Source organism: Galeopterus variegatus, unplaced genomic scaffold (assembly GCF_000696425.1).
Source record: "Galeopterus variegatus unplaced genomic scaffold, G_variegatus-3.0.2 Scaffold3471, whole genome shotgun sequence".
NCBI lineage: Eukaryota > Metazoa > Chordata > Mammalia > Dermoptera > Cynocephalidae > Galeopterus > Galeopterus variegatus.
In genome coordinates, this window is record NW_007729582.1 from 15,085 (window position 1) to 39,125 (window position 24,041).

At 34.8% G+C, this 24,041-nt stretch overlaps 1 protein-coding gene across 1 annotated transcript in view; it reads right to left on the reverse strand.

The window, feature by feature from the left end:
- Positions 1–24,041, reverse strand: part of LOC103600808 (multiple PDZ domain protein-like) — a gene marked incomplete at its 3' end in the record, with an annotated part of 63,065 nt that overhangs the window by 11,550 nt on the left and 27,474 nt on the right. The window contains exons 2-3 of the mRNA XM_008585143.1: positions 23,296–23,362; positions 21,080–21,246 (exon numbers count right to left, since the gene is read on the reverse strand). Of these exons, the coding sequence (XP_008583365.1) occupies positions 21,080–21,246; positions 23,296–23,362 (234 nt within the window). The remainder of the gene's footprint in view (positions 1–21,079; positions 21,247–23,295; positions 23,363–24,041) is intronic.

The following is a 24,041-nucleotide window of genomic DNA, read 5'->3' on the forward strand; positions in this document are numbered from 1 at the left end:
AAAATCTCTATATTCTTGGCTCAGTCAAAGATTTCTTAAGTAGAGGAAAAAAGAAAAAAAACCCAAATACCCCTAAAAGAAATTTTGAGAAACTGGACTTTATTAAAATAAAAGAAATAAAAAAAAACTGGTCATTAAAAGACACAATTAAGAGAGTAAATGGCAAAACACAAAGCAGGAGAAAATAGTTACCACACAAATGTCCCACAAAGAAGTAGTATTCAGAATATATAAAGAACACTTGCAAATCAATAAGAAAAAGCCTGACAAATCAATAGAAAAATGGGTAAAAAACAAGAACTTCACAAAGGATATCCACATGACCAATAAGTATATAAAAAGGTATTCAACCTCATCAGCCATCAGAAAAATACAAATTAAAACAATAATATGATAAATACTACAACATATCTCCCAGAGTGGCTAAAATTGGAAAAAATAAATTTAAAGCTGGCAATATCAAATGTAAGCAATGGTGCAGAGCAAGAATAACAAGAATTTTCATACACTGTAGTGAGAGAGTAACCTACATCCACTTTGGAAAATAGCTTGGCAGAATCTACAAAAGCTGAATACACACCTTAGGACCCAGAAATTTCACTCTAAAGTAAATATACAAAAGAAATGCATAGTTATGAGCATCAAAAGATAAATACTAGAATGCTCACAGCAGCTTTTTTTTTTTTATAACAGCTAAAAAATGGGGGTGGGGGGGAATGCCATCAACAAAAGACAAAATATATTCTAGTATGTTCCTATAATGGAAAATGAAAAAGAACTACAGCTACATACAATATGAATGAACCTCACAGACACAAAGTTTAAGACAAAGGAAGCTAGGCACAAAGCATATATATTCAAACAGCATGTACATAAAATTCAAAAACTTGCCTGTGAGATAAAAGTCAAAATAGTGATTCCTTTGGGGGAAAAGGCTACATGTGTACTATTCAATTTGTAATAAAATAAAATAAAGTCCTTGAGCTACATATTTTTCCCTTTACTATATGCTGTTCTTCAATTTTTTAAAGTTCCCAAAATAAGACATATAATCAGAGCCCAGAACTGGAACATTCCAATGAATAACATAAAAACACACTCCTCTTAAAGAAAGCAGGTGGTGGCAACAGCCTTTATATATCAAGCTAACCCTTCTCTGACCGCAACTCTGAATTTAAAGTTCAATGACCAGGAGTTCACCTTAAAATGAAGGAGAATATAGGAACTGGATATTTAAAGATGAAGTCTAGTCTATTACTATGATGGATGACCCCCCCACAGGCTTGATATGGATTCAGCTGGCTAATTCCCGTTCCCAGAATGAATGCTTTAACAAATGCTCAAGTAAAGATAAATCCTCAGCAAATGTGTTTTAGCCTCTGTAGCACTCTTAAAGTTTTCTTCCTCAAAGATTATGAATTTTTAAAACTTCTAATCATTTAATTGCACACCAAATCATAAGAAGAAAAGTAATCATTTTGTTATACTTGTACACTAAAGTATTTTGACCCATCCTGGTACAAGGCTGATGTAATTATGAGATTTCAAAATTATAAATTGTTTCTATATTTTTTCAACAATAAAATCTACCCCATAAAATTAATGTCATTCCAGAAATACTTAGAAATCATACTCTTAAGTATTTGACCAAATAAATATGATATAATGCACTTAATTATAACCCAATAGGATATTTTCAAATATGTACATTCACTTAACTAAATCTGCTATGAAATACTGAAACACTGACTATTTATGTTTCATCTATCCCCTCTGGGTTGTTAACTGGAAAGAAAGTTAATACTATTAGCTCTGTTTTAATGGCTGGAATCAATCTTTCCAGAAGTATTTAAGTAATCGTCTATAAAAATGATCGTTTAGTATCAAATGTAATTTCCTAAAGCACTTTTTGTATATTATCAAAACCTGTTTTGGGGTCTTGTTATTTTGACTTATTCTGAATGCATAATATAGCAATAAAAGCAAAATGACCCAGATGTTTATGTATAATTGATGAGTATTATATTTCTATAGTTTGAAAGCTAAAATATATGTTATCTTGAATTAAATGAGCAAGCAAAACCTGTTTTGGGGTCTTGTTATTTTGACTTATTCTGAATGCATAATATAGCAATAAAAACAAAATGACCCAGATGTTTATGTATAATTGATGAGTATTATATTTCTATAGTTTGAAAGCTAAAATATATGTTATCTTGAATTAAATGAGCAAGGAAAAATGACCATTCCTTTTACAACCCAGTTTTGGTAGATTTTATACAATTTTACAAACATACATTGCTAGTTCACTTTCCCAATTTTTTGTTTATTTATTACCCTGTAACATATAAGAAATAAGGCATTTTCTGGGGAGTTTTCCATAACAGGTACACCTCTTAGAAATGCAGACTTTTTTTTTTTAAATCTGCACTTTTTTTCTCTTGCAAATAAACATGCTTAACTTCCTATAAATTTACAAAAATGCAGTAAAACACTCTCTGAAATTGATCCCAAGTATGAAATGCAAAGATAAATAGGATGCTGAGAGTATTCAATGCAATACAGTACCCAAAATGGTAGCAATTACAAGAAAAAAAAAATTAGACATAACAGGACTTCACTTCGAGTTTGGAACCTAGGGAGGCCACCTTTTCCATAAATCTTTCAGTGAAATACTGATTAGAGCACAGCTCTGATGCATTATTGAACAGGCAAGTTCATGTACAGTAATTGATGGTGGCACTCACACTTAATGATCCTTATTTTTAAAGCTAATTAAAGAAATTGAGTTGCATGTTCAAAGGGGATTAGCTTAATGTGACGAAACTATTTTGGACATAAAGTAGCTTTTAGCTCCTGAACTAAACGAGATACAAAATGGAGGAGTAAGTTGTAAGGAGGAAAAACATTTTCAGATGGAATAAGCATAATTTTACATTTTCTGTGAGAACTTCCTTTCATTCCTTCAAATATTTATTAAATATCTAAAATGTCTGAGACATTGGACTCTACCTAGGTAATGGGGACAGTAATTAAGGGGACAAAATGCTTTCCATAATCACTAACATGTTAGATATCCCATAAAATTATTCCACCAGGCTTAGTTCACTCAACAACTGAGAAAGAATACCTTTTTTTTCATAGCTATGAATTCTTGAATAGCAAATCAGACAGTGGTAATGAACCCACGTTATAATTTTTTAAATATTCTTAAAGTTGCCTTTGACTATCATCAGCTGATAAATTTTAAAAGATAAGGGTATTCAATTAAGAAAATAATTCTCTAACCCAAAAATGTTCAAGAGTCATTTTGCATAATCAAGGGTAAATTTTCTGCACCTGCCCCTATATACACACAAGTGCAGAATGGCAGAGGCATATTTGTTTCAAAATTCCACTGTGCTAAAAAGGATAAACTATCAACCATGAAACTCAAGAGGGAAGGCAAAGAACATTTAAAACCTAAAGAAGGAAATGAATTAAAGAGTATGTAAGACTCTTGATTTTTCCTTTTTGATATTTAGGAAGGTATATATGGATGATCAATAATCTACCAAAAACAATGCTGATCGCTATGGCCTATTAAATGACAACATCAAGTATAAAATATAGACTTTGTGCTTCTTTACAATTTTGGCTACTTAAGTGAATGGCCACTTAGCACGTTATTTTATTTTACAATATTTTAGATTTCACTAAAAGCTGCATATAGGAAGATTTTATTTATTCTTGAAACTACATAATAAAAGCTACTTATGAAAATCCACAAAGCATACTGCACTAAAATCTTGGGCTCAGGCAGCATAATGCAGAGTACTCCATGTGTACTTTATAAAATGCTTTTTTAAAGAAGGCCTAAATGACACAAAAATCTTTAGAAGTACCCTGAAGTGAAAAGATCTAGACTCCCCCTCCCCACCCATTTTATAAAATACATATAAAACTTGGGTAAAAATTGGAAAATAATTTGAAGTTAAAACAATCATAGCTTTGTTTTAAACTCTTTACTTTATTATTATTAAAGAAAGTTTGTTTACCATCTAAAAACAGTTAAGTCCTACAATGAAGTAAAACATGACAGGATTTTTTTTACCTATTCTCTGAGTTTCCACTGAATTTTAATTTCAAAAATAATGGGCTCTTTTCAAACGTTTGATTTTTTTTTTACAGTATCTTTATTTTTTATTATTAATATCGGGGGGTTGTCTGTGGTAGGCTGAAAAAAAAATTCTCTTCAGCTCCCCTCATCAAGAGCAATAGTCTATTTCCCAATCACTTAAAAAATTTCCTGATGATGTAGTAAAAATTATTAATTTTATTAAACCTTGACCCTTGAGTGCATGTCTTTTTAATATTCTGTGTTTTGAAATGGTCAGGAAATATAAAGCACTTCTACTACATAGTAAATAACAATAGTTGCCTCAAGAAAAAGCACTAATTTGAGTTGCAAGCTGAACTAGCTGCTTTTTTCATGACTATCATATTTGAAGAAAAAAAAACTGAAAATCAAACTATGATTATACAGACTTGGGTATATGAAAGATATTTTCTCAAAAATGAACAAAGTGAGCCTGTAACTTCAAGGAAAATAACTGACTGTAATTGATGCCAAAGTAAAATTTGAGCTTTTAAGTGAAAATTAGAATTTTGGCACACTTGTATCTGCCACCCTGAGCTTGACACCTTTCCAAAGTCTTTAAAGACGGTTGATAAGACCAAAAGTATTATTAGAATGTATAATTTTTCAATATTATATAATGAAACGTGAAATGTGTTTTTTCCATTTTTCAAATTTTCCTAATGCCCATTGTGATATAAAATTATGCATGGGTACAAAAAAAAAATTCAAAGAGCAAGACAGATGAATAGATTTACAGAGAATATTTGATAGATGAGAATATTTACTGAGTACTTGTACCAGGCTTGTACTTTAGATCTTTTGGAGCCATGTTATTTAGTTTCTATTTTACAACTAAATGGAAAAAAAGAAAGTCTCGGTGAATATTATCTATATAAATATGTATATATTCATCTTAAGAATAAACTCTTACTTAAGATAACCTACTAATAAGTATCAGCATCAGCGTATAAATCTGGACCATCTCTGTCTCCAAATACTACTAGACTACATTGCCACAATCTGAAATCAGATAATCAGATAATCATAAGAAGCCCTCAAATCACCAGGAAATTCTTAAATTATTCTCACTCTGTTGTTTGGAAGACAATAAAATGAAAAATGATACAGACCTGGTGTATGATTAAGACCTGGACTTTGGAGTCAGCCTGCCTGGGTTCAAATACTAGATCCACCACTTAAACTCTCTGTGCCTCCATTTCCTTATCTGTAAAATGAGGAAAATCATATTCCCTACTTTATAGTATTGTTGTAATGATGAAATGCGTAACTATAACAAAAATAGTTTCTGGAACATAGTAACAACTTAATACATGTTAGTTGCTATGATGATGATGATGGTGAGTAATGTACCTTTTCAATATAGTTACTAAAAAAGCAGAGGGTCTCCAAAGTAATTTCAGCTTTTTAGTTAATTTAAGTCAAAAATTATTTCTCTAGAATAAGATAAACAACTAATACACAACAGTTTTGAATATTTAAGAATACTCAAGTATTCATTAATTAAGCAATAATTTTCAAGCCTGAGTAAAGTATTATTTAAGGTGCAAGGTATTCAAAGATGAATATGGCATGGATTTTATCCCAGAAGTAGTAAATGAATTTCAAACAAATGTGAAATACAATTACAGTCAGCTCTCTTTATCTATGAGTTCCACATACCCATATCTGTGGGTTCCACATCCATGGATTCAACCAACCACAAATCGAAAATATTTGGAAAAAAAAATGAATCTGTACTGAACACATACAAACTTTTTTCTTGTCATTATTCCCAAGACAATACAGTATAACAACCATCTGCATAGCATTTATATGATATTAGATGTTTAATCAAGAGATGACAAAGTATTCAGGGGGATGTGTGAATACTACGTCATTTTATATGAAGGACTTGAGCATCCATGGCTTTTGGTATCTACAGGGGGGTCCTGGAACCAATCCCCTACAGATACACAGGCAGGACTGTAACTCTAAAGCTCCTTTTAAAGAGCTTGTTAAGAACAAATGGCAAGTGGAGCACAACATATACACCACAGTCTAGGCATGTGTGTTTATGTATATTTGCAGAATGTCTTTTCTTTATTTAAATCCCAACAATTCTGTGTTTTCCAAGGGAAAAAATTTAAGGAATGCAACTTCAGCAAAAATGATATTCTTATCAAAGTATGTTGAAATTTTCTACATTAGAGCAATGACGGTATCAAAATCAAATAAATTAATCTATTTGAAATGCCAAGACAAGCCATAATTTAGAAATTAAAAATTTACACAAATAACACATTAGAATTTTTGCAGTGTTTTTCCTACCAGTCCCACATTTCTGGAAGACGAATAAAACTGATTCACTGTTCACAATCTGCTTAGAGAAAAATAAAAATTAAATGAAGTCTTATAGACAAGTATAATTCTACAGGAATGTACACAAGAAGAGTGATGTTACTTTGTCACATTGACTCTCCATTCCACTACTATCTTTATCCGAGTCATTTACTTTACCTTTAAAGTCTAGCATAATTATAAATAAAACCAAAATGAAAGTTTTGGTTCACATTTTTAAAATTCTGATTATAATCTGTGGGGGGAATTTAAGTGAAATGGTAAATGTTTACCTTTAAAGTCTAGCATAATTATAAATAAAACCAAAATGAAAGTTTTGGTTCACATTTAAAAGATTCTGATTATAATCTGTGGGGGGAATTTAAGTGAAATGGTAAATGTTAATGAATTTGAGTTGATAAGATATTAATATAAGCAAATTTCTCTTTAGGAATGCTATTAACTGTTCTTTCATCTTATTTGTTCTTTTACATAGAGAACTAAGGGTTCAGAAAGTATAAATTAAAAGTATAAAAAGCACTGGCTTCAGAGTCAGACAGGCCTGAATTCTTCTAAGTCTACCAATAAATTATTGTGTGGACCAGGTTAAGTTATATAACCTTTCTATGCCCCAATTTCCTTAATGGACAAAACTGGGATAAAATCTGCCACAGAGAACTGATGGACTAGTTAAATGAGACAAAGTCCATAGCACGTAAGGGCTTCTTAAAGGTAACAGTTGTTCCTATAGCTTCAAATGAAAATGAAACAATCTCTATTGTTCCTAAATTCTTGGCTTAAAAAAATAAAAAACTCATTTCAGTTATACCCAGTAAATTTCACATTTTTTTCTTTCTTCTCCAAAGACCATTTAAGTTTGTCACAAAAATACCATACAATTAGCACCATTTGCTGTTTTAGACACACATGCATACCCAATAGCAAGATGGTGTTGCATTTTAATCTAGTACTGTATAAAAAGCTTGAACAGTGCTGTCTCGCCCAGGATAAAACAAGAATTTTAGTCCCTTCAAAGGCTCTATATTTACAAACTTTTAGTTAAAGGAACAAACATTTAAAAGCTGTTATTGTACCAAAAATAAAGTATTTGAAATTCCTACAGAAAATAAACTTCATGGTAAATGCAAAAACAAAAGAATCGCTCCTTCTCTTTTAACTTCTCTTAGATAATGTACAATAGAGTCTCAAGAAATAGGTACTTTCCTGTTAGGTGGCTGAAATGTTCTTTCATGAAAGTAAAACTACCTCAAAGGTAAGAAAAATTTTTTTTTTCATTTTGAAAAGCAACATAAACTGGGAAAAATTCCATTCCATTTTTAGATAATTCCTGTTAATGGGATCAAAGCATATTTTCTTTCTTTCTGTCCTCCCTACCTCCACCAACACCAAGTTATAATTTAACCTAGACATTCTTGGGAGACGGCATCACTTTCTCTTTACTGATAGCAAAACTACAGATGAATCATCTTCATTTCAGCCTGAAATTAGAAACTACAGGGAAAGGGTCATGTTTTTATCATTTATATAAAAGTTATAAAACAAAGCTGGGAAAACATAGGTATTCTACTCTTTAAAACACAAATCACATAAAACAGCATCTTTTTGATTACCAAAGTCAGAACAGAGCAACAAAGTTGACAGTTACCAAAATTTCTCCTTTCCATTAATCTAAAAAATATAAATTTAAGAAATTATCCGAGCTGCTGATGCTACTACTTAAAAGCAGAACACCTCAACACTTTGGCCATGAACTTGATTTAACACTCTTTATATCTTTACCTACAGAATAGAGACTCTTCAGGCATGCCCCAGGATAGTGTGTGTTGTACCTACCACCCCCCGCTTATCTCAGATATGTGAAAGTGACCCTCTGAAATGCAAGTTGACCATCTGTATCACTAGGTTTTTTTAAATTTGCTCCTGTTTTAAGACAGAGCATCAGGGAAAAAAAAAATATATATATATATATATACACACACACGCACACACACACACACACACACACACACACACATATATACACACACACACACACACATATATATATACACACACACACACACATATATACACACACGCACACACACACACACACACACACACACACACATATATACACACACACACACACACATATATATATGGAGAGACAGAGAGAGAGAGAGAGAGAGTGTGTACATTACCTCAGGTGCCCTTTACAGAAAAGCACCACTAAATCAGGATGTGATGCTGTGTTCTCAGTATTAGGAAGATAAAAGAAGCATTCTTTTGAAGAAGAATTCATGTATTTTACAATTATAATCAAAGGTCTTACTTATCCAAATGTCATTAAAACCCTTACCTTAATTTTATGTTATGTGTTTTTACCACAATAAAGAAAAGTGGAGAAATAAAATAAAATAAGTGCTAAAATATTGTATTAATAGAAGGGTTAGAAGATAAAGTTGATACAATTTCCCAGAAAGTTGAATACACAAAGATAATGATATACAAACAAAAACAATTTCCCAGAAAGTTGAATACACAAAAATAATGATATACAAACAAAAACAATTTCCCAGAAAGTTGAATACACAAAAATAATGATATACAAACAAAAACAATTTCCCAGAAAGTTGAATACACAAAAATAATGATATACAAACAAAAAAAGAGTACCGTAAAAAGGTTCTTCACAGTCTGACTCCATAGTTTCATCTCCAGCCAATACCCCGCATATAATATAATTGCTCTGGTAATATAGGTCTGTATGTGACTCTGTACCAGGGTTTCTCAACCTCAGGACTGCAGACATTATAAACCCAATAATTCCCTGTTATGGGGGGCTGTGCTGTGCACTGAAGGGTGTTCAGCATGATCACTGAACTCCACCCATTATGTCCAGGAGTAGCTCCTGCACCCCCCCAGTTATGACATTCAAAAATGAAGACATTGCCAAGTGTCCCCTGGGAAGAAAAAGTATAAAATCATCCTCAGTTGAAAACAACTGTTCTATAACCCTGTACATATTGCTCCCTCTACCTGAAATAATTTGCCCTACCTCTACAGAAAACTGCTATTCATTTTTCAAGACCCTTCTTACATTTTGGGTGAAGTTTTCTTCCAGTCAAAGTTACTCATTCCTTCCTTTTACGCCACTCACCTTCTTGTTTTTCTATGTCCTGTTTTCCCCTCTAGACAGTGAGAACCTTGATCTTATTATTCATTGTATTGTTATTGATTTGGGTGTTCAATAAAGGTTCAATAAATGAATATGAGCCTTTTATAAAAGCATCCATGAAATAACCCTCCCATTGTCAAGGGAATATTTGATTCACTGAATGATGTCTCAGAATGAACAATATATAACCCTTCAGTTGTTCTTTTTGCTTTTGATCCTGGGAAATTGAAATTAAATTATATACTGTTTAGTAACCTAAGATCTTTGGTATATCTAGTTCTGTGATATTATTTGGTCTTTCTTTAGGTTTATCTTTAATAATCATCCATTATTCAATATGTTTACCATCAGAAGTTGTTTCAAATTTTTTTGGAATGTGAACAGGTAAAACTTACAAACATAAAAATGCAAAACAAAAATGTTATGCCATGAAAATCACATTCTGAGAATAAAAATGGAAAAAAATGATCTAATAATTCTACTCAACACTGAACAACAATTTCCAACTTTGATTCTATGTTAACCCAGCATCTCATCAGTTATTTCAAGAGATGTCATAAAATTTCCAAAGAAAAATCTGGCTTAATTTTGTGTTCATATACACTATTCGTCTAGATGATATGTGGATAAGCCACCACTTTGGGGGATGAAAGTAAATGAACTAGGAACCTGGAAATATTAAACAAACAATAACAAAACAACAAAATGTCACACTCCAAAAAGACGAGATCACTGACAAGGAGAGTCCTGAATATTCTGTGCCCCAAGGTTTATTTCTTATACAAGCAGCTTTTGTAACCTGAGTTATCCACAACACTTCTCCAATCTTAGAATTGGTCTCTGTTGCCAGAGTTTTAAAAATAATCTTAGCAATGTCAATTTCTAAGTATTGGCCTTAAATTTCTATTGAAATTAATAATTTTAATTCACAGTTTTCCTAGAAATAACTCAGGGTAAAAATATTAGTTTAATGTACGTGGTCAATTCATAAGGCAAGGAAGGTCAATTAATCAGGAAAGAAGTATCGACCTATATTGAACTGGAAAAACTTCATAGAAATATATGCAAATCCAATATCCTCAAGGCTGACAGGTTTCTATTATTAAACTGCTAACATGTTTATTTTCCCCACAATAGCTGGATTTTTGTCATGAATACACATTGAGCCCTGTAGTTATTAGCTGAGATGACTAGGTGACAGTGAGGACACTACTTGAGAATTTGCATTTGACAGATCACTGACAGTCACGGTTCTTTTTTTTTTTTTTTTTTCCCTCTTCACTTAAACAGGAATCGTGCAAGAGGAAATGAACTGGACCTATTAGAGATTATTCGGGTTTAATAGCACACATCCTTTTAGCTGGCATTAGAACAATACACAATGTGGCAGAGTTAAACAGAGGCATCAATTATACTCTCAAACCTGTTAATATTTTTGACAATATTTAAATAGCACATCTCTTCAGGGCATGGCTTTTTTGCCCTCTCAGTTACACACTTGTCAAGTGTTTAATTTGCCAAAGGGAAATAGTTTGACTTCTAAGGGCAGCCTTAATACTGAAGAAGCAAATTGGAAAAATTAAACATTACTGAATAAAGGTAACGAGAAGGATCTGAGGGAAAAAATAATCGTAGGTTTGAGTCAACATGGCATGTCAGTATCTGTCATTAATGCAACATGATCGTGTTCTCCAACATGTTGCGCATACCTCAGGCTTTTCAATTACTCCCTTTGTTTCTCTAGAAGACAGAATGAATGGAGGGGAAGAATCAGAAGGGTCAAATTTTCTAGTAATAGTAAAAAAAAAAATGGACAGAGTAATTCGCACCTGTCATGAACACAAAATTATACATTTAAAAACAATCTAGGGGGCCGGCCTGGTGGCGCACTGGAGAGTGCGCCGCTTGGGAGCGTGGCGGCACTCCCGCTGAGGGTTCGGATCCCATGTGGAGACCGGTTCCCGCTCACTGGCTGAGCGCGGTGCGGGCGCAACACCGAGGGTTGCGATCCTGCTACCGGTCAGTAAAAAAAAAAGACAAAAAGGAAAAAAAAAAAAAAAAATCTAGGTATAAGGTAATAAATAAAAGGTAGCCATTGGTCATATTTGTGTAGCTACTGGTTTAAAAGCACGAAACAAATTTCATTCCTTAGGTGCATTAATTAATTATTAAATTATAAATATTAATAAATTAGCAGTTGGTAAACTACATAGAAAATTTACAACTAACTTGACAAAATCTATAACATTTACATTTAAATTTGAAAATAGAAAATAATGCATGTTTTTAAAATTTTACTCTAGTCATACAAGAAAAAAAAAACTGGTAGATAAATGGAATTGAATTAGTAAAGAATGGAGGTTAAAATGAAGAGTCACAGAAACTGTGAGAAGTCTAAGCCACTGCAATAAACAAGGTGTGAGCTAGACGTTTTCCTTAGTTCCTCTCAGTAATAGTTTTCTCCTCCATATGAAGGGGTGACCAAGGAGCCAAAAGTCCGAAGACATGTAAAACATGCCTATAGAATTTGCAGACCTCACAATTTAGCTACTGTTGAAATATATCAGCATATATCACTAATAAAACAATCTGATCATATTGCACTTAGTCACAGAATATGAAGCTTGACAATATTATGGTCAATAGATTTCCAAGTAGGTTTCATCTGAATCACATGGGATCTAAACAGTCTTAGAGCCCATATCCTACTTCCACTTGGAAATGGCAAAACAAGCTCAACAAGTAGGTTCGTTTGTCTCCTCATTTCATCAGACACAGTATGTACAAACACCAGTCCCCTTACATAAGGCTGGCTAAAAGGGAAATGTCAAGTTATCACCCTAGGTTGGTGGTATTTCCTAACATATTTGCTAGTACTCTTTTTGCCTCAACTTGTCCTCTCATTGTAATCATAATTTCAAATAATACAATAAGGGGAGAAGACATGTGTTCTACCTCTTTACACTCTCTAAAAAAGCAGACAATTTTCCACGTCTAAATCATGCTTACCTGCGCTTTGGGAACAGACAGTCCAGTGTGGTGAGGGTGCCACCCTCAGGATGGAGGGGTCATGCGTACACCCTCCACACCTAGAAAAAGGCTAATTCAGGTCCAGTGCCCATGGCTGGTGACCCCACATTCCTTGGCGGGACGCCCGTATACATACTCATAGCCTGTACAATATTTATAGCCATGAGTAGGAGGAGGAGAACCTACACACCTCTCTCAGGGGCAGCCTCTGGGGCCTGGCTCCTGGTTCTGGGAACTCCTGCCAGCACACACAATCAAACCAACCCAGGGAGGGGCACATGCTAAACCACCACCACTCACCCAGGCCCTAGATTTCTGAAGTGGTCACAGATTTGAGATTAGCCCCAACATCCAGAACCATTTCTGTCTGGCCCCCCACAGTAGTTTCACTCCCCTGTGGCCACATCGCTGCACTTGTTTGCTCACACCTGTGTCCACACAGTGTCCTGCACCCTGGGAAACGGCAGTCCAGTGCAGCAAGCGTCCTCAGGACAAAGGGAGTCGGCATGCACTTTACAGAGTCATAAAACTGCCTAATCAGGGTGCCAGCTACTGATGGCAACCTCACCTTTGTTGGTGAGGTTCCTGTGCAATGCAGGCAGCTACAGAAAGGACTTATACTCCTCTCTCAGGCACAGGCACATGCCCGCAGCACCAATGAACCTGCCTAGGGCTACCCACCACAGCAAGGGGGCTTCTGAGGGATCAGCATCACTGTTGGGGGCACAGCAGCCCAGACACAACCTCAGTGACCTCGTGTGGGGCAGCCCACCTAAGCTTATGAGATCCAGAGTGTCCCATAATGCTCTTTGGACCACAGGGGCCTGTCCACAACTGCAGTGGCCTCACCAAGAGTGGCCACTCAGCGGAACAGCTATGGAGAGCCACAGCATTCCTCTTGGGGGTGAAGGCTACCACCCAAAACTGCTAATACCTCACCCAGACTATCCCACTTCACAGTGGTACTGCAGACCATTCCAGTGTCCCTCCTGAGAGTACATGGCCCCACACAGAAATCCAGTGACACCCCCCAATGTAGACCACTTCAACAACAAAGGAACAGAGTACCTCAACACCTCCCATGGGGATACAGGGCTCTGCCCAGACCCCTAGTGAAACCACTGAATCCCCCACTCTAGAAGAGGGGTTGTTAAGCACCCCATTTTCCCTCTCAAAGCATAAGGTCCTAACCTCAACCCCCAGAAACCCCACAAGGGTCATCCATTTAAGCTGAGGACCTTCCAATCACTCCAGATCAATTATCAGGGTCCCAGAACACTAGCCCAGGTGCCAGCAAGTCCACCCACGGTCACTCACCTCAGCCAAGGAGCGATAGGGCATCCAGGAACTCCTCCCAAGAACCCAAGATATTGCCTACAACCTTGCTGACACAATCTAGTGTCCCTCACTTCAGCAAAACACTACTGAGTATTCCAGTGCCTAGGCAATGGAGGCACTCATAGTCAACTCTGATGCTGAATACAGTCGAAGTAACCATACAGAATCTATACTACTGCATGTATTTTGAACCAAAACTAAAACATCCTACCCAATGGTCAATATAAAACATATCTACAGGAGGGAATCTCTCTCCTCATAAGCCACTCCTGAATATTAGAAGAAGCAACTGCTCAACCAAATGCTCAAACGTTATCATAGGGATACTACAAATACAAAAAAATAAAATAATAAAAAAGAAAAACAAGAAAATGTGACACCCCCAAAGGAATACAATAATTCTCCAGTACCAGATCTCAAACAACAGAAAACCTACAAAATGACCGAAAAAGAATTTTGAGAAACAATCTTAATGAAATTCAATATTATACAAGAAACCTCAGATAGACAAAACAATGAAATGAAAAAGAAAATAATCCAGGATCTGAAGGAGGAACTTTATAAAGAGATTAATAGCTTAGAAAAGAACATAGTAGAAGTCATAGAACTGAAGGATTCATTCAACAAAATAAAAAATACAACTGAGAACTTATGCAATAGGCTAGAGCAAGCAGAAGAAAGAATTTCTGACTTTGAACACAGGCTTTTAAAAATAACACAGGCATACACACAAAAAAAGAAAAAAGAATCAAAAAATATGAAGAAAACATATAGGAGCTGTCAGACAACCCTAAGCATACAAATGTCCGAATTATGGGTGTTCTGGAAGGGGCGGAGAAAGGAAAAAAAACTGAATAAATATTGAACAAAATAACAGCAGAAAACCTTCCAGGTATTGGGAGAGATGTGGACCTCCACATCCAACAGGCTCAAAGATCCCCATTCAGATTCAATCCAAAAACGTCCTCTCTGAGACACAATTTTGTTAAACTGTCAAAAGTAAAAGACAAAAAGAGAATCAACAACAAGAAAAAAGAGCAAGGGAAAAGCATCAAGTCAACTATAACACAGTCCCTGTCAGACTAACAGCAGATTTCTCAACAGAAACCGTATAGGCCAAGAGAGTGGGATGATACATTCAAACAAAAAACTGCCAGCCAAGAATACTATACCCAGCAAGCCTGTCTTTCAAAAATGAAGGGGAAATGTATATTTCCCAGACAAACAAAAACTGGGAGTTAACCACCACACAACCAGCCCCACAAGAAATCCTCAAGGGAGTCCTTCATATGAAATCCAAAACATGATAATCACCACCATGAATGCACAAGAAAGAACAAAATCCACTAGTAGAGTAGACATGCAACTGAGAAAGGGAAAGAAGCTATCTTACCAATTCAAAAAACCAACAAATACCTAAGAAAAATGAAAAAAGGAAAAGGAACAAAAGATGTTTAAAACAACCACACAAAAATCAATAAAATTCAAGAAGTAAGACAATACATGTCAATAACAACCCCAAACATAAACTGATTAAATTCCCCACTGAAAAGACACAGACTGGCTGAATGGAAGAAAAATCTAGACACAACTTTATGCTGCCTACAAGAAATGCACCTCACCTGTAAAGACTCACATACATTAATAGTAAAGGGATAGAAAAACATATACCACACTGTAGGAGGTTAACATCTTGTGATATGTTCTGCTAAGAGAATGGTCATTACCTCTGGCCGCAGCCAGAAGAGATACATGATGCCAGTACCCATGAGGGACATGTTGCACACAGTGTTTCTCAAGTTGATAACACCAGCTGTTAGAAACTGCTGCTTACACAGGGTCCTTGAACTCAAGGGAGTATGCAGTATAGTCTGTTCAAATAAATTTCAGGAAGTTCTGCCCCAGGGGCTCCCCCACCTTTATCCCTGCTCGCATACTTTTCTCACAGCTTTCATAATAAATATCCATTGTACTTTGACTCTAGGCCTTCACTTACTTAGTGAATGGTTGCTTTTAGCCCTTCAGTTGCAACTGTCATTGTCTCCGAGTAGTTCATTACCATCTCCGCTTCAACACTGGCCACATCAAACAAATGGAAATCCAAATGAGCAAGAGTAGCTATTCTAATATCAGATAAAATACACTTTAAACCAAAAACCATAAAAAAGAGGAAAGAAGGTCATTATATAATGATAAAGAGAGATCTATCCAGTAAGAGGCTATAAAAATCATAAATATATACACACTCAGCATTGGACCACACAGATACATAAAAAAACACTATTAGACCCAAACAGAGAGACAGACTCCAATACAATAATTGGGGACCTCAACACCCCTCTCTTGACATTGGACAGAACATCTAGGCAACAGATCAGAAAAATACAGGATTTAAAATACACTTTAGACCAAGAGAACTTGTCAAACATCTACTGAACATTTCATCCAACAGCTAAAGAATATATATTCTTCTCATCAGTACATGGAACATTCTCCAGGCTAGACCACATATTAGGTCATAAAGCAAGTCTCAACAAATTTTCAAAAACTGAAATCATTTCATGTATCTTCCAGACCACAATGGATTAAAACTCGAAATTAGTAACAAGCGAAATGTTGGACACTATACAAATACACAGAAATTAAACAAGTTCCTGAATGGCCTATGGGCCAAAGAAGAAACTAAACAGGAAATTTAAAAATTTCTTGAAATAAATGAAAATAAAGGCACATCATACCAAAACCTATGAGATATAACAAAAGTAGTGCTAAGAGGGAAGTTTATTGCAAATGCTTACTTCAAAAGAATAGAAAGACTTCAAATAAACAACTTAATGTTACACCTCAAAGGATTAGAAAAACAAGAACAATCTAGCCTCAAGATCAGTAGATGGAGAGAAATAATTAAATGAGAGCAGAACTAAGTGAAACAGACACCAATAAAAGATACAAAAGATCAATGAAACAAAAAGTTGGTTTTTTGAGAAGATAAACAAAATAGATAAACAATTAGCTAGACTAAAAAAAGAGAGAAGACACAAATAACAAAAATCAGAAATGAAAAAAGGAGACATTACAACCAATACCATAGAAACACAATCATTAGAGACTATTATGAACACCTATATGCCAACAAACTTGAAAACCTAGAGGAAATGAATAAGTTTCTAGACACATACAAACTTCCAAGACTGAACCAAGAAGAAATAGAAAATCTGAACAGACCAGTAGCTAGCTATGACCCTGAAGTAGTAATCAGTAGTCTCCAAACAAAGAAAAACCTAGGACCAGATGGCTTCACTGCTGAATTCTACGAAACCTTTAAAGAAAAATACAAATCCTTTCCAAACTATTTCAAAACACTGAAACAGAGGCCATTCTCCCAGACTCATTCTTTGAGGCCAGCAACACCCTAATAACAAAAGAAGACAGAGATATAACAAAAAAGAAAAGTACAGGCCAATATCCTTGATGAACATCAACACAAAAATCCTCAAAAAATATTATCATACAAAATACAACAGCACGTCAAAAAGATTATACATCATGATGACGTGGGATTCATCCTAGTGATGCAAGGATAGTTCAACATAATGTAGATCAATAAATATGATACACCACATTAACAAAATCAAGGACAGAAAGCATATGATTATCACAATAGATGAAGAAAAAGCATTTGACAAAATTCAACCTCCCTTCATTAAAAAGACTGTCAACAAATTACATATAGAAGGAAAGTAACTCAACACAATAAAAGCTATATATGACAAACCCACCACCGATATCATCCTAAATGGAGAAAAGCTGAAATCTTTTTCTTTAAGAGCAGGAACAAGACAAGGATTACCACTCTCACCACTTCTATTTAACGTAGTATTGGAAGTACTTGCCAGAGCAATCAGGCAAAAGAAAGAAAGAAAGAGCATCCAGATTGGAAGAAAACAAAGTCAAATTATCCCTCTTTGCAGATGACATGATCCTATATAGAGAAAAACTAAAAGACTCTACCAAAAAACTCTGAGAGCTGATAAACAAATTCAGTAAGGTTGCAGTATACAAAATTAATACACAAAAATCAGTAGTGTTTTTATACTCCAACAACAAACTAGTAGAAAAAGAAATTTAAAAACAAGCGCATTTATAACAGCTACCCCCCCCCCAGAATAATAAATAAATAACTAGGAATAAATTTAACCACGCAGGTGAAAAGAGCTCTACAATGAGAACTATAAAACATTCCTGAAAGAAATTAAAGAGGACACAAAAAGATGTAAAGACTTTCCATGCTCCTGGATTGGAAGAATTAACATTGTGAAAATGTCCATACTACCCAAAGTGATCTACAGATCCACCATATACCAAAATCAACTCAAAATATATTAAAGACTTAAATATAAGACCTGAAACTGTAAAACTCCTAGAATAAAACATATGGGAAACACTTCAGTATGTAGGAGTGGGCAGAGACTTTATGAGTAAGACTCCAAAAGCACAGGCAACAAGAGAAAAAAATAAATAAATGGGATCATATCAAACAAAAAAGCTTTTGTACAGCAAAGGAAACAATCAACAGAGTAAAAAGGCAACCTAGAGAATGGGAGAAAATAATTGTAAATCCAACACGGGATTAATATCCAGAATATACAAGGAACTCAAACAATAGTAAAAAACCAAATAATCCAATTTAAAAAATGGGCAAAAGAGCTGAGTAGACATTTTTCAAAGGAAAACAAACAAATGGCCAACAAGTACATGAAAAAATACTCATCATCACTAATCATCAGGGAAATGCAAATCAATATTACAATGATATATGAACTCATCCCAGTTAGACTGGCTATTATGAAAAGAGAGTAACAAATGCTGGCAAGGATGCGGAGAAAGGGGAATCCTTCTACACTGCTGGTGGGATTGAAAATTAGTATAGCCATTATGAAAAAGAGTTTGGAGGTTTTACAAACAACTAAAGATAGAACTACCATACTATCCAGCAATGCCACCACTGAGTATATACCCAAAGGAAAGGAAACCATCATGTCAAAGAGATACCTGCACTCCCATGTTTATCACAGCACTATTTACAACAGCTAAGTAATGGAACCAACCTAAATGTCCATTTATGGAGGACCGGATAAGGAAAATGTGGTAGATATACACAGTGCAATACTACTCAGCAATAAAAAAGAATGAAATTCTGCCACTCACAGCAACATGAATGAGCTTGGAGAAAATTATGTTATGTGAAACAAGCCAGGCACAGAAAGAGAAATACCACATGTCCTTGCTCCTAAGTGGGAGCTAAAAAATAAAAAAGGAAGGAAGGAAGTGAGAGAGGGAAGGAAAGAACAATCACAATAATAAGTTGAACTTTCAGCAGGAGAGAACAGAACCATGGTTACAAGAGGTGGGAAAGGGGAGTTGGAGAGGGGTAAGTGAGATATTGGTTAATGGACACAAAGAATGATGACGTTTTGTAATGAATATGCTAATTATCCTAAGTTGATCATCACATATTGTACACAGTACAACATCAACTCCGTATACAACAAAAATGTATAATCCACAACGTTTCAATAAAAAAAAAATATGCTCATGTTCAAGATATTTTTTGTCCAGAAGCTTTCCAATCCATTCTGAAAATCAGCATGGAAAATCAGTCTTTTCAATAACCTGCAAAGGGGATAAACACAACTACATATAACAAAAACACTTTCAAATTCATGATCATGACTTTTAAAATCATTAAGTAGAAATACACTACAGGGGCCGGCCCGGTGGCGCACTGCTACAGTGCGCCGTTTGGGAGCGCGGCGGCACTCCCGCCGAGGGTTCGGATCCCACATACAGACCGGCCGCTCACTGGCTGAGCGAGGTGCGGGCGCAACACCGAGGGTTGCGATCCCATTGCCAGTCCCGGTCCGGTACGGGCACGACACTGAGGGTTGCGATCCGTTGCCGGTCACGAAAAAAGACAAAAAGGAAAAAAAAAAATAAGAAATACACTACAGAGAAATATTTGTGAAGATTCTTCTTGTTTTACGTTTTTTTTTTTCCCACTACCAAAATACCTATATTAAGAAGTTACATGACATTAAGCAAATTCCTTCTCTATTACTACTATGTGTTCTTTTACATTTGGCACATCTTGTGAGATTTTTTATTGAAACCATCTTTCACTGAATTATAAAACTAGTCCTCAAGTTTCATTTTTAACCTTTTAAGGCAGAATATTTGCTAGGAAGTCATCCATAACCATTAAATTAATGCTAAAAAAAAAAATGAGAGTGAACACTAACCTAGATAGAAGGTATAATTAGATTGACTTCAAACTTTGTGAAGATAACAAATATTTTTTTAAAAACCTGAGAAATGGTGATTAAACTAAGTTCAAAGAACATCTGACTTCAGTTTCTATCTTGTCATTGTGATGTTTCAATTTTAATATAAATGCTTATAATTTTTAATGTTCATAATTTTTACAGGAAAAAAACCACCGTGTTACATTTAGAAGTTCTAATGTTTATCACCATCTGATGCTGTCATGGAAGCAATTGCTACTTACACTCTTTTAAGAAGTGAGAACTGCAATTCCTCTAACTGATGACAATGTAATTATTCCTTTTACTGTCAAAATAGAAGTGATTTCCCTTCCTCACACACATGATTACACATGCAAATCCAGGCTTATCTAAAATCTTATAAGTGCACTGAGTGTCTGAATCTGAATGAGCAAGTTCACATGAACAATGAGCCTTGGTGATCATGGAAACCAAGTCCACAGCCATCCACTCAAAACATTTTTATCATCCCCTTCTCCTGTAGGAACTCATTCTTCAGCATCCGCACAGCTTTCAACACAATGTCATATCATCTACAATATACAGCAACAACCATTACAAAAATAACCAGGAGGAAAAAGCCACAGTGAATCTGAATGTCTCGTCTGGAAGTTTAAATGACTGCATTTACTATTCATTAACACATGCAAAAATCAGCCTTTCTGAAAATCAGGAGCCTTTCACAAGATTTGTGCCATGCTGTGAATGCCGCTTGGTTGAATGATGTCTTACCTGGTCTTTCAGCTGCTGTACAGAAGTCTGAAGGTGCAGAATCTGACTGAAGAGCGGGCTCTGCAGGACTGACTTCAGAAGGCTCAGTTTGTCTTCATTTGCTATATCCCCCCGTTCTCGAAGTTTGGCCTGCAAGCGCTCTGCTGCCTGCAGGGCCCGATTTTTGTCTATACCAAAAAGCAGTATTAGCCAATAAGATTCAAAGGACAGATGTCAAACCTATGAGGATTTCAAGCTTGTAGAAATCTTAAAATAACTCCTTTCAAGTGCACAAAATTGTCTTTTTAACTGAGAACAAAATGGTACAAAAAGCACAAATTTTTTAAATTGAGTACAAATGAACAAAAAGCACAAAATTATGTTCTTCTTAATACTTTAAATTTCTCTCCCCAAAATAAAACAGCAAAATTTTTTTGGCAGCTGGCAGTAAAGGGATCATACCCTGGAAAATAGCAAATTAAATAGCATATTTACATATGCTTCAAACTAATCCAATTCAAATAGTTATCCAGCACTTCATTAATCAGGCACAAAGTTGCAAAAGTAAATATTTTGAGTAAGTTGTGTCCTAATAGATTCTAATATCTCACACAAGCATACTTCCACCAGACAGTTTCTACCACAAATAATAGTTAAAAACATCTCCCTGAAACACATACATATAAACATAAACTTAAACTTTCTTATAAGTGAAGCCAAATTTGTTTTTTTTTTAAAAAAAGGTATTGTTCAGATATATGCCCTAACAGATTCATGATAGTAACAAGTAACACATACATATAAACATAAACTTAAACTTTCTTATAAGTGAAGCCAAATTTGTTTTTTTTTAAAAAAAAGGTATTGTTCAGATATATGCTCTAACAGATTCATGATAGTAACAAGTATATCTATTAAAATATGTTTTCCATATCACAGTAATCAAAAACAGTGGAAATCATCACCAGAGATAGTTTCAATAGCACCAAATCTGGAATTACACAGAAATGGGGTAATTAAAACACAAATTGATATTGACCACAAGTCCACACACGTACACACACACACAAAGTAAAACAAAAAATATTTAATCACATGCAGAATTTTAAAAGCAAACAATGATAAAGACACACATGAGAATTTTATTCTGGGTCCTATTTCCTCTGGTATTTCAGAATACAAATATAATATTTATTCCCATGTCAATTCTTGGAAGACATGCAACTCAGTAATAGTTAACAGAATACAGTAAAGACTAGAATGTAATGGTTTAAACAATTCTATATTTCCCCTTTCCTTTCCACTATCTTGTAGAAACTTTCCTATGTGGAATAGTAGTCTTTATGTTGTACAACTTCAGTATAAAATGTGTGATGAAGGAAAAGCACATCCCTGAATTTTCATTACCAGCAGAGTACCAGGAACAAAAACCACAGTAATGATACCCACGATCACAAAATCAGGTTCCTTCTTCCTTTACTGCCACCAACTCTCGTAACTCACAGCTGTCAAGGTATCAGCAATAATCAACAAGGTGCCAGACTGGAAATCCAGACACTTTCCAACAGTCTTACACAAAGAGCTATCTGGTAAGAGACTGGGGTGTCAGATGATTGCAGGTATGTACCAGACCTGATATACCTGTTAAATAGTTCTACAAACCAGTTTCTATAAAACTAAAGAGCAGTGGAGAAAAAAAGATTTAACATATAAGCCTGGGAAATCTGGTTATTTCAATATAAATTATTTTATGTTGAAATTAAACTGCCTTAAATGAAGTTTGTCAGCCTAAATGTTTGATACTTTCTCTTTTTTCCAATTAAAAGCAGAGGTCAGTAATTCTCCACTTGCCACAAATAAAAGGAAAAGTAATGATCTTCTTTCAGTACTGAAAATGCTGTTAAGTTTTCTGGTGCTATCCAGAAACAATCATTAACCAGAATTGAGTTCATAAATAAGAACTGAGCTTACATTAAGCTTTATTAAAACACATAATTGGTAGAATATCTCATGTGTATTTAACTTTTCTTACAAGTGATTTGTTTTTTATAATACTTCAGGTGAAACTGTCCAAATACAGAAACACATTACCCAAATACAGCGCTAGTGGGTAAAAACTTTTTAAATCTAAGTTACTACAGACAGAATCTTGTGATGTACAACATACAATATTTCAAAGATACTAGTGGAAGGAGTTTCAATTCTTACAAAAGTAGGCAGAAAGGAGTAAGTCTTACCTATGGTCTCAAGCATTTTTTCAAAATTCAGTTCTTCTCTATAATTCTTTAAAACAGCAACTTTTCTCTGGGGAGAAAAGAAATAAAATGGAATGGTTATGTTTTATCAGAACTTTTTTATTGTATTCTAGAACTAAATACTCTAAAAAGCACTTGATACTACTATAATGCCTTTGATTATTAAAATCCTGTTGATTTAACTTAAAATAGTTCTCTTTACAGGCGAAAAAGAAAGTAATCATTTTAGGACTTACTTATATATATTTGCCCATAATACTTGCATAGCAAAGTAAAAGGCATGCACTGTTTTAAATAATGGTAGATGTTTCCAAACTATTCCTTTAAGAGCTTCTCAACACATACTGCTATAATCTTGGATTCACTTACAAATCCTTAACCACAGAATAAGGAGCTTACTTGACTGCATAAGAAATTCTTTTTTCTTTAATTGAAACAGTTGATTGTACATATCTGTGGGGTACACAGGTATATCAATATCAATACCTGTGTGCAATATGTGACGTTCAAATAAGGATAATTAGTATTTTCAACATTATACAATGGAACTGATTTTTGTGGCCCTTTACAAATTCCCCCTTAACCTGCCTTTCCCTCCCCCTTTCCCACCTCTGGTAACCTCAGTTCTGTTTTCTCCTCTTGAAAGTTCAATGTATCCCTTCCTTCCTTCCTTCCTTCCTTCCTTCCTTCCTTCCTTCCTTCCTTCCTTCCTTCCTTCCTTCCTTCCT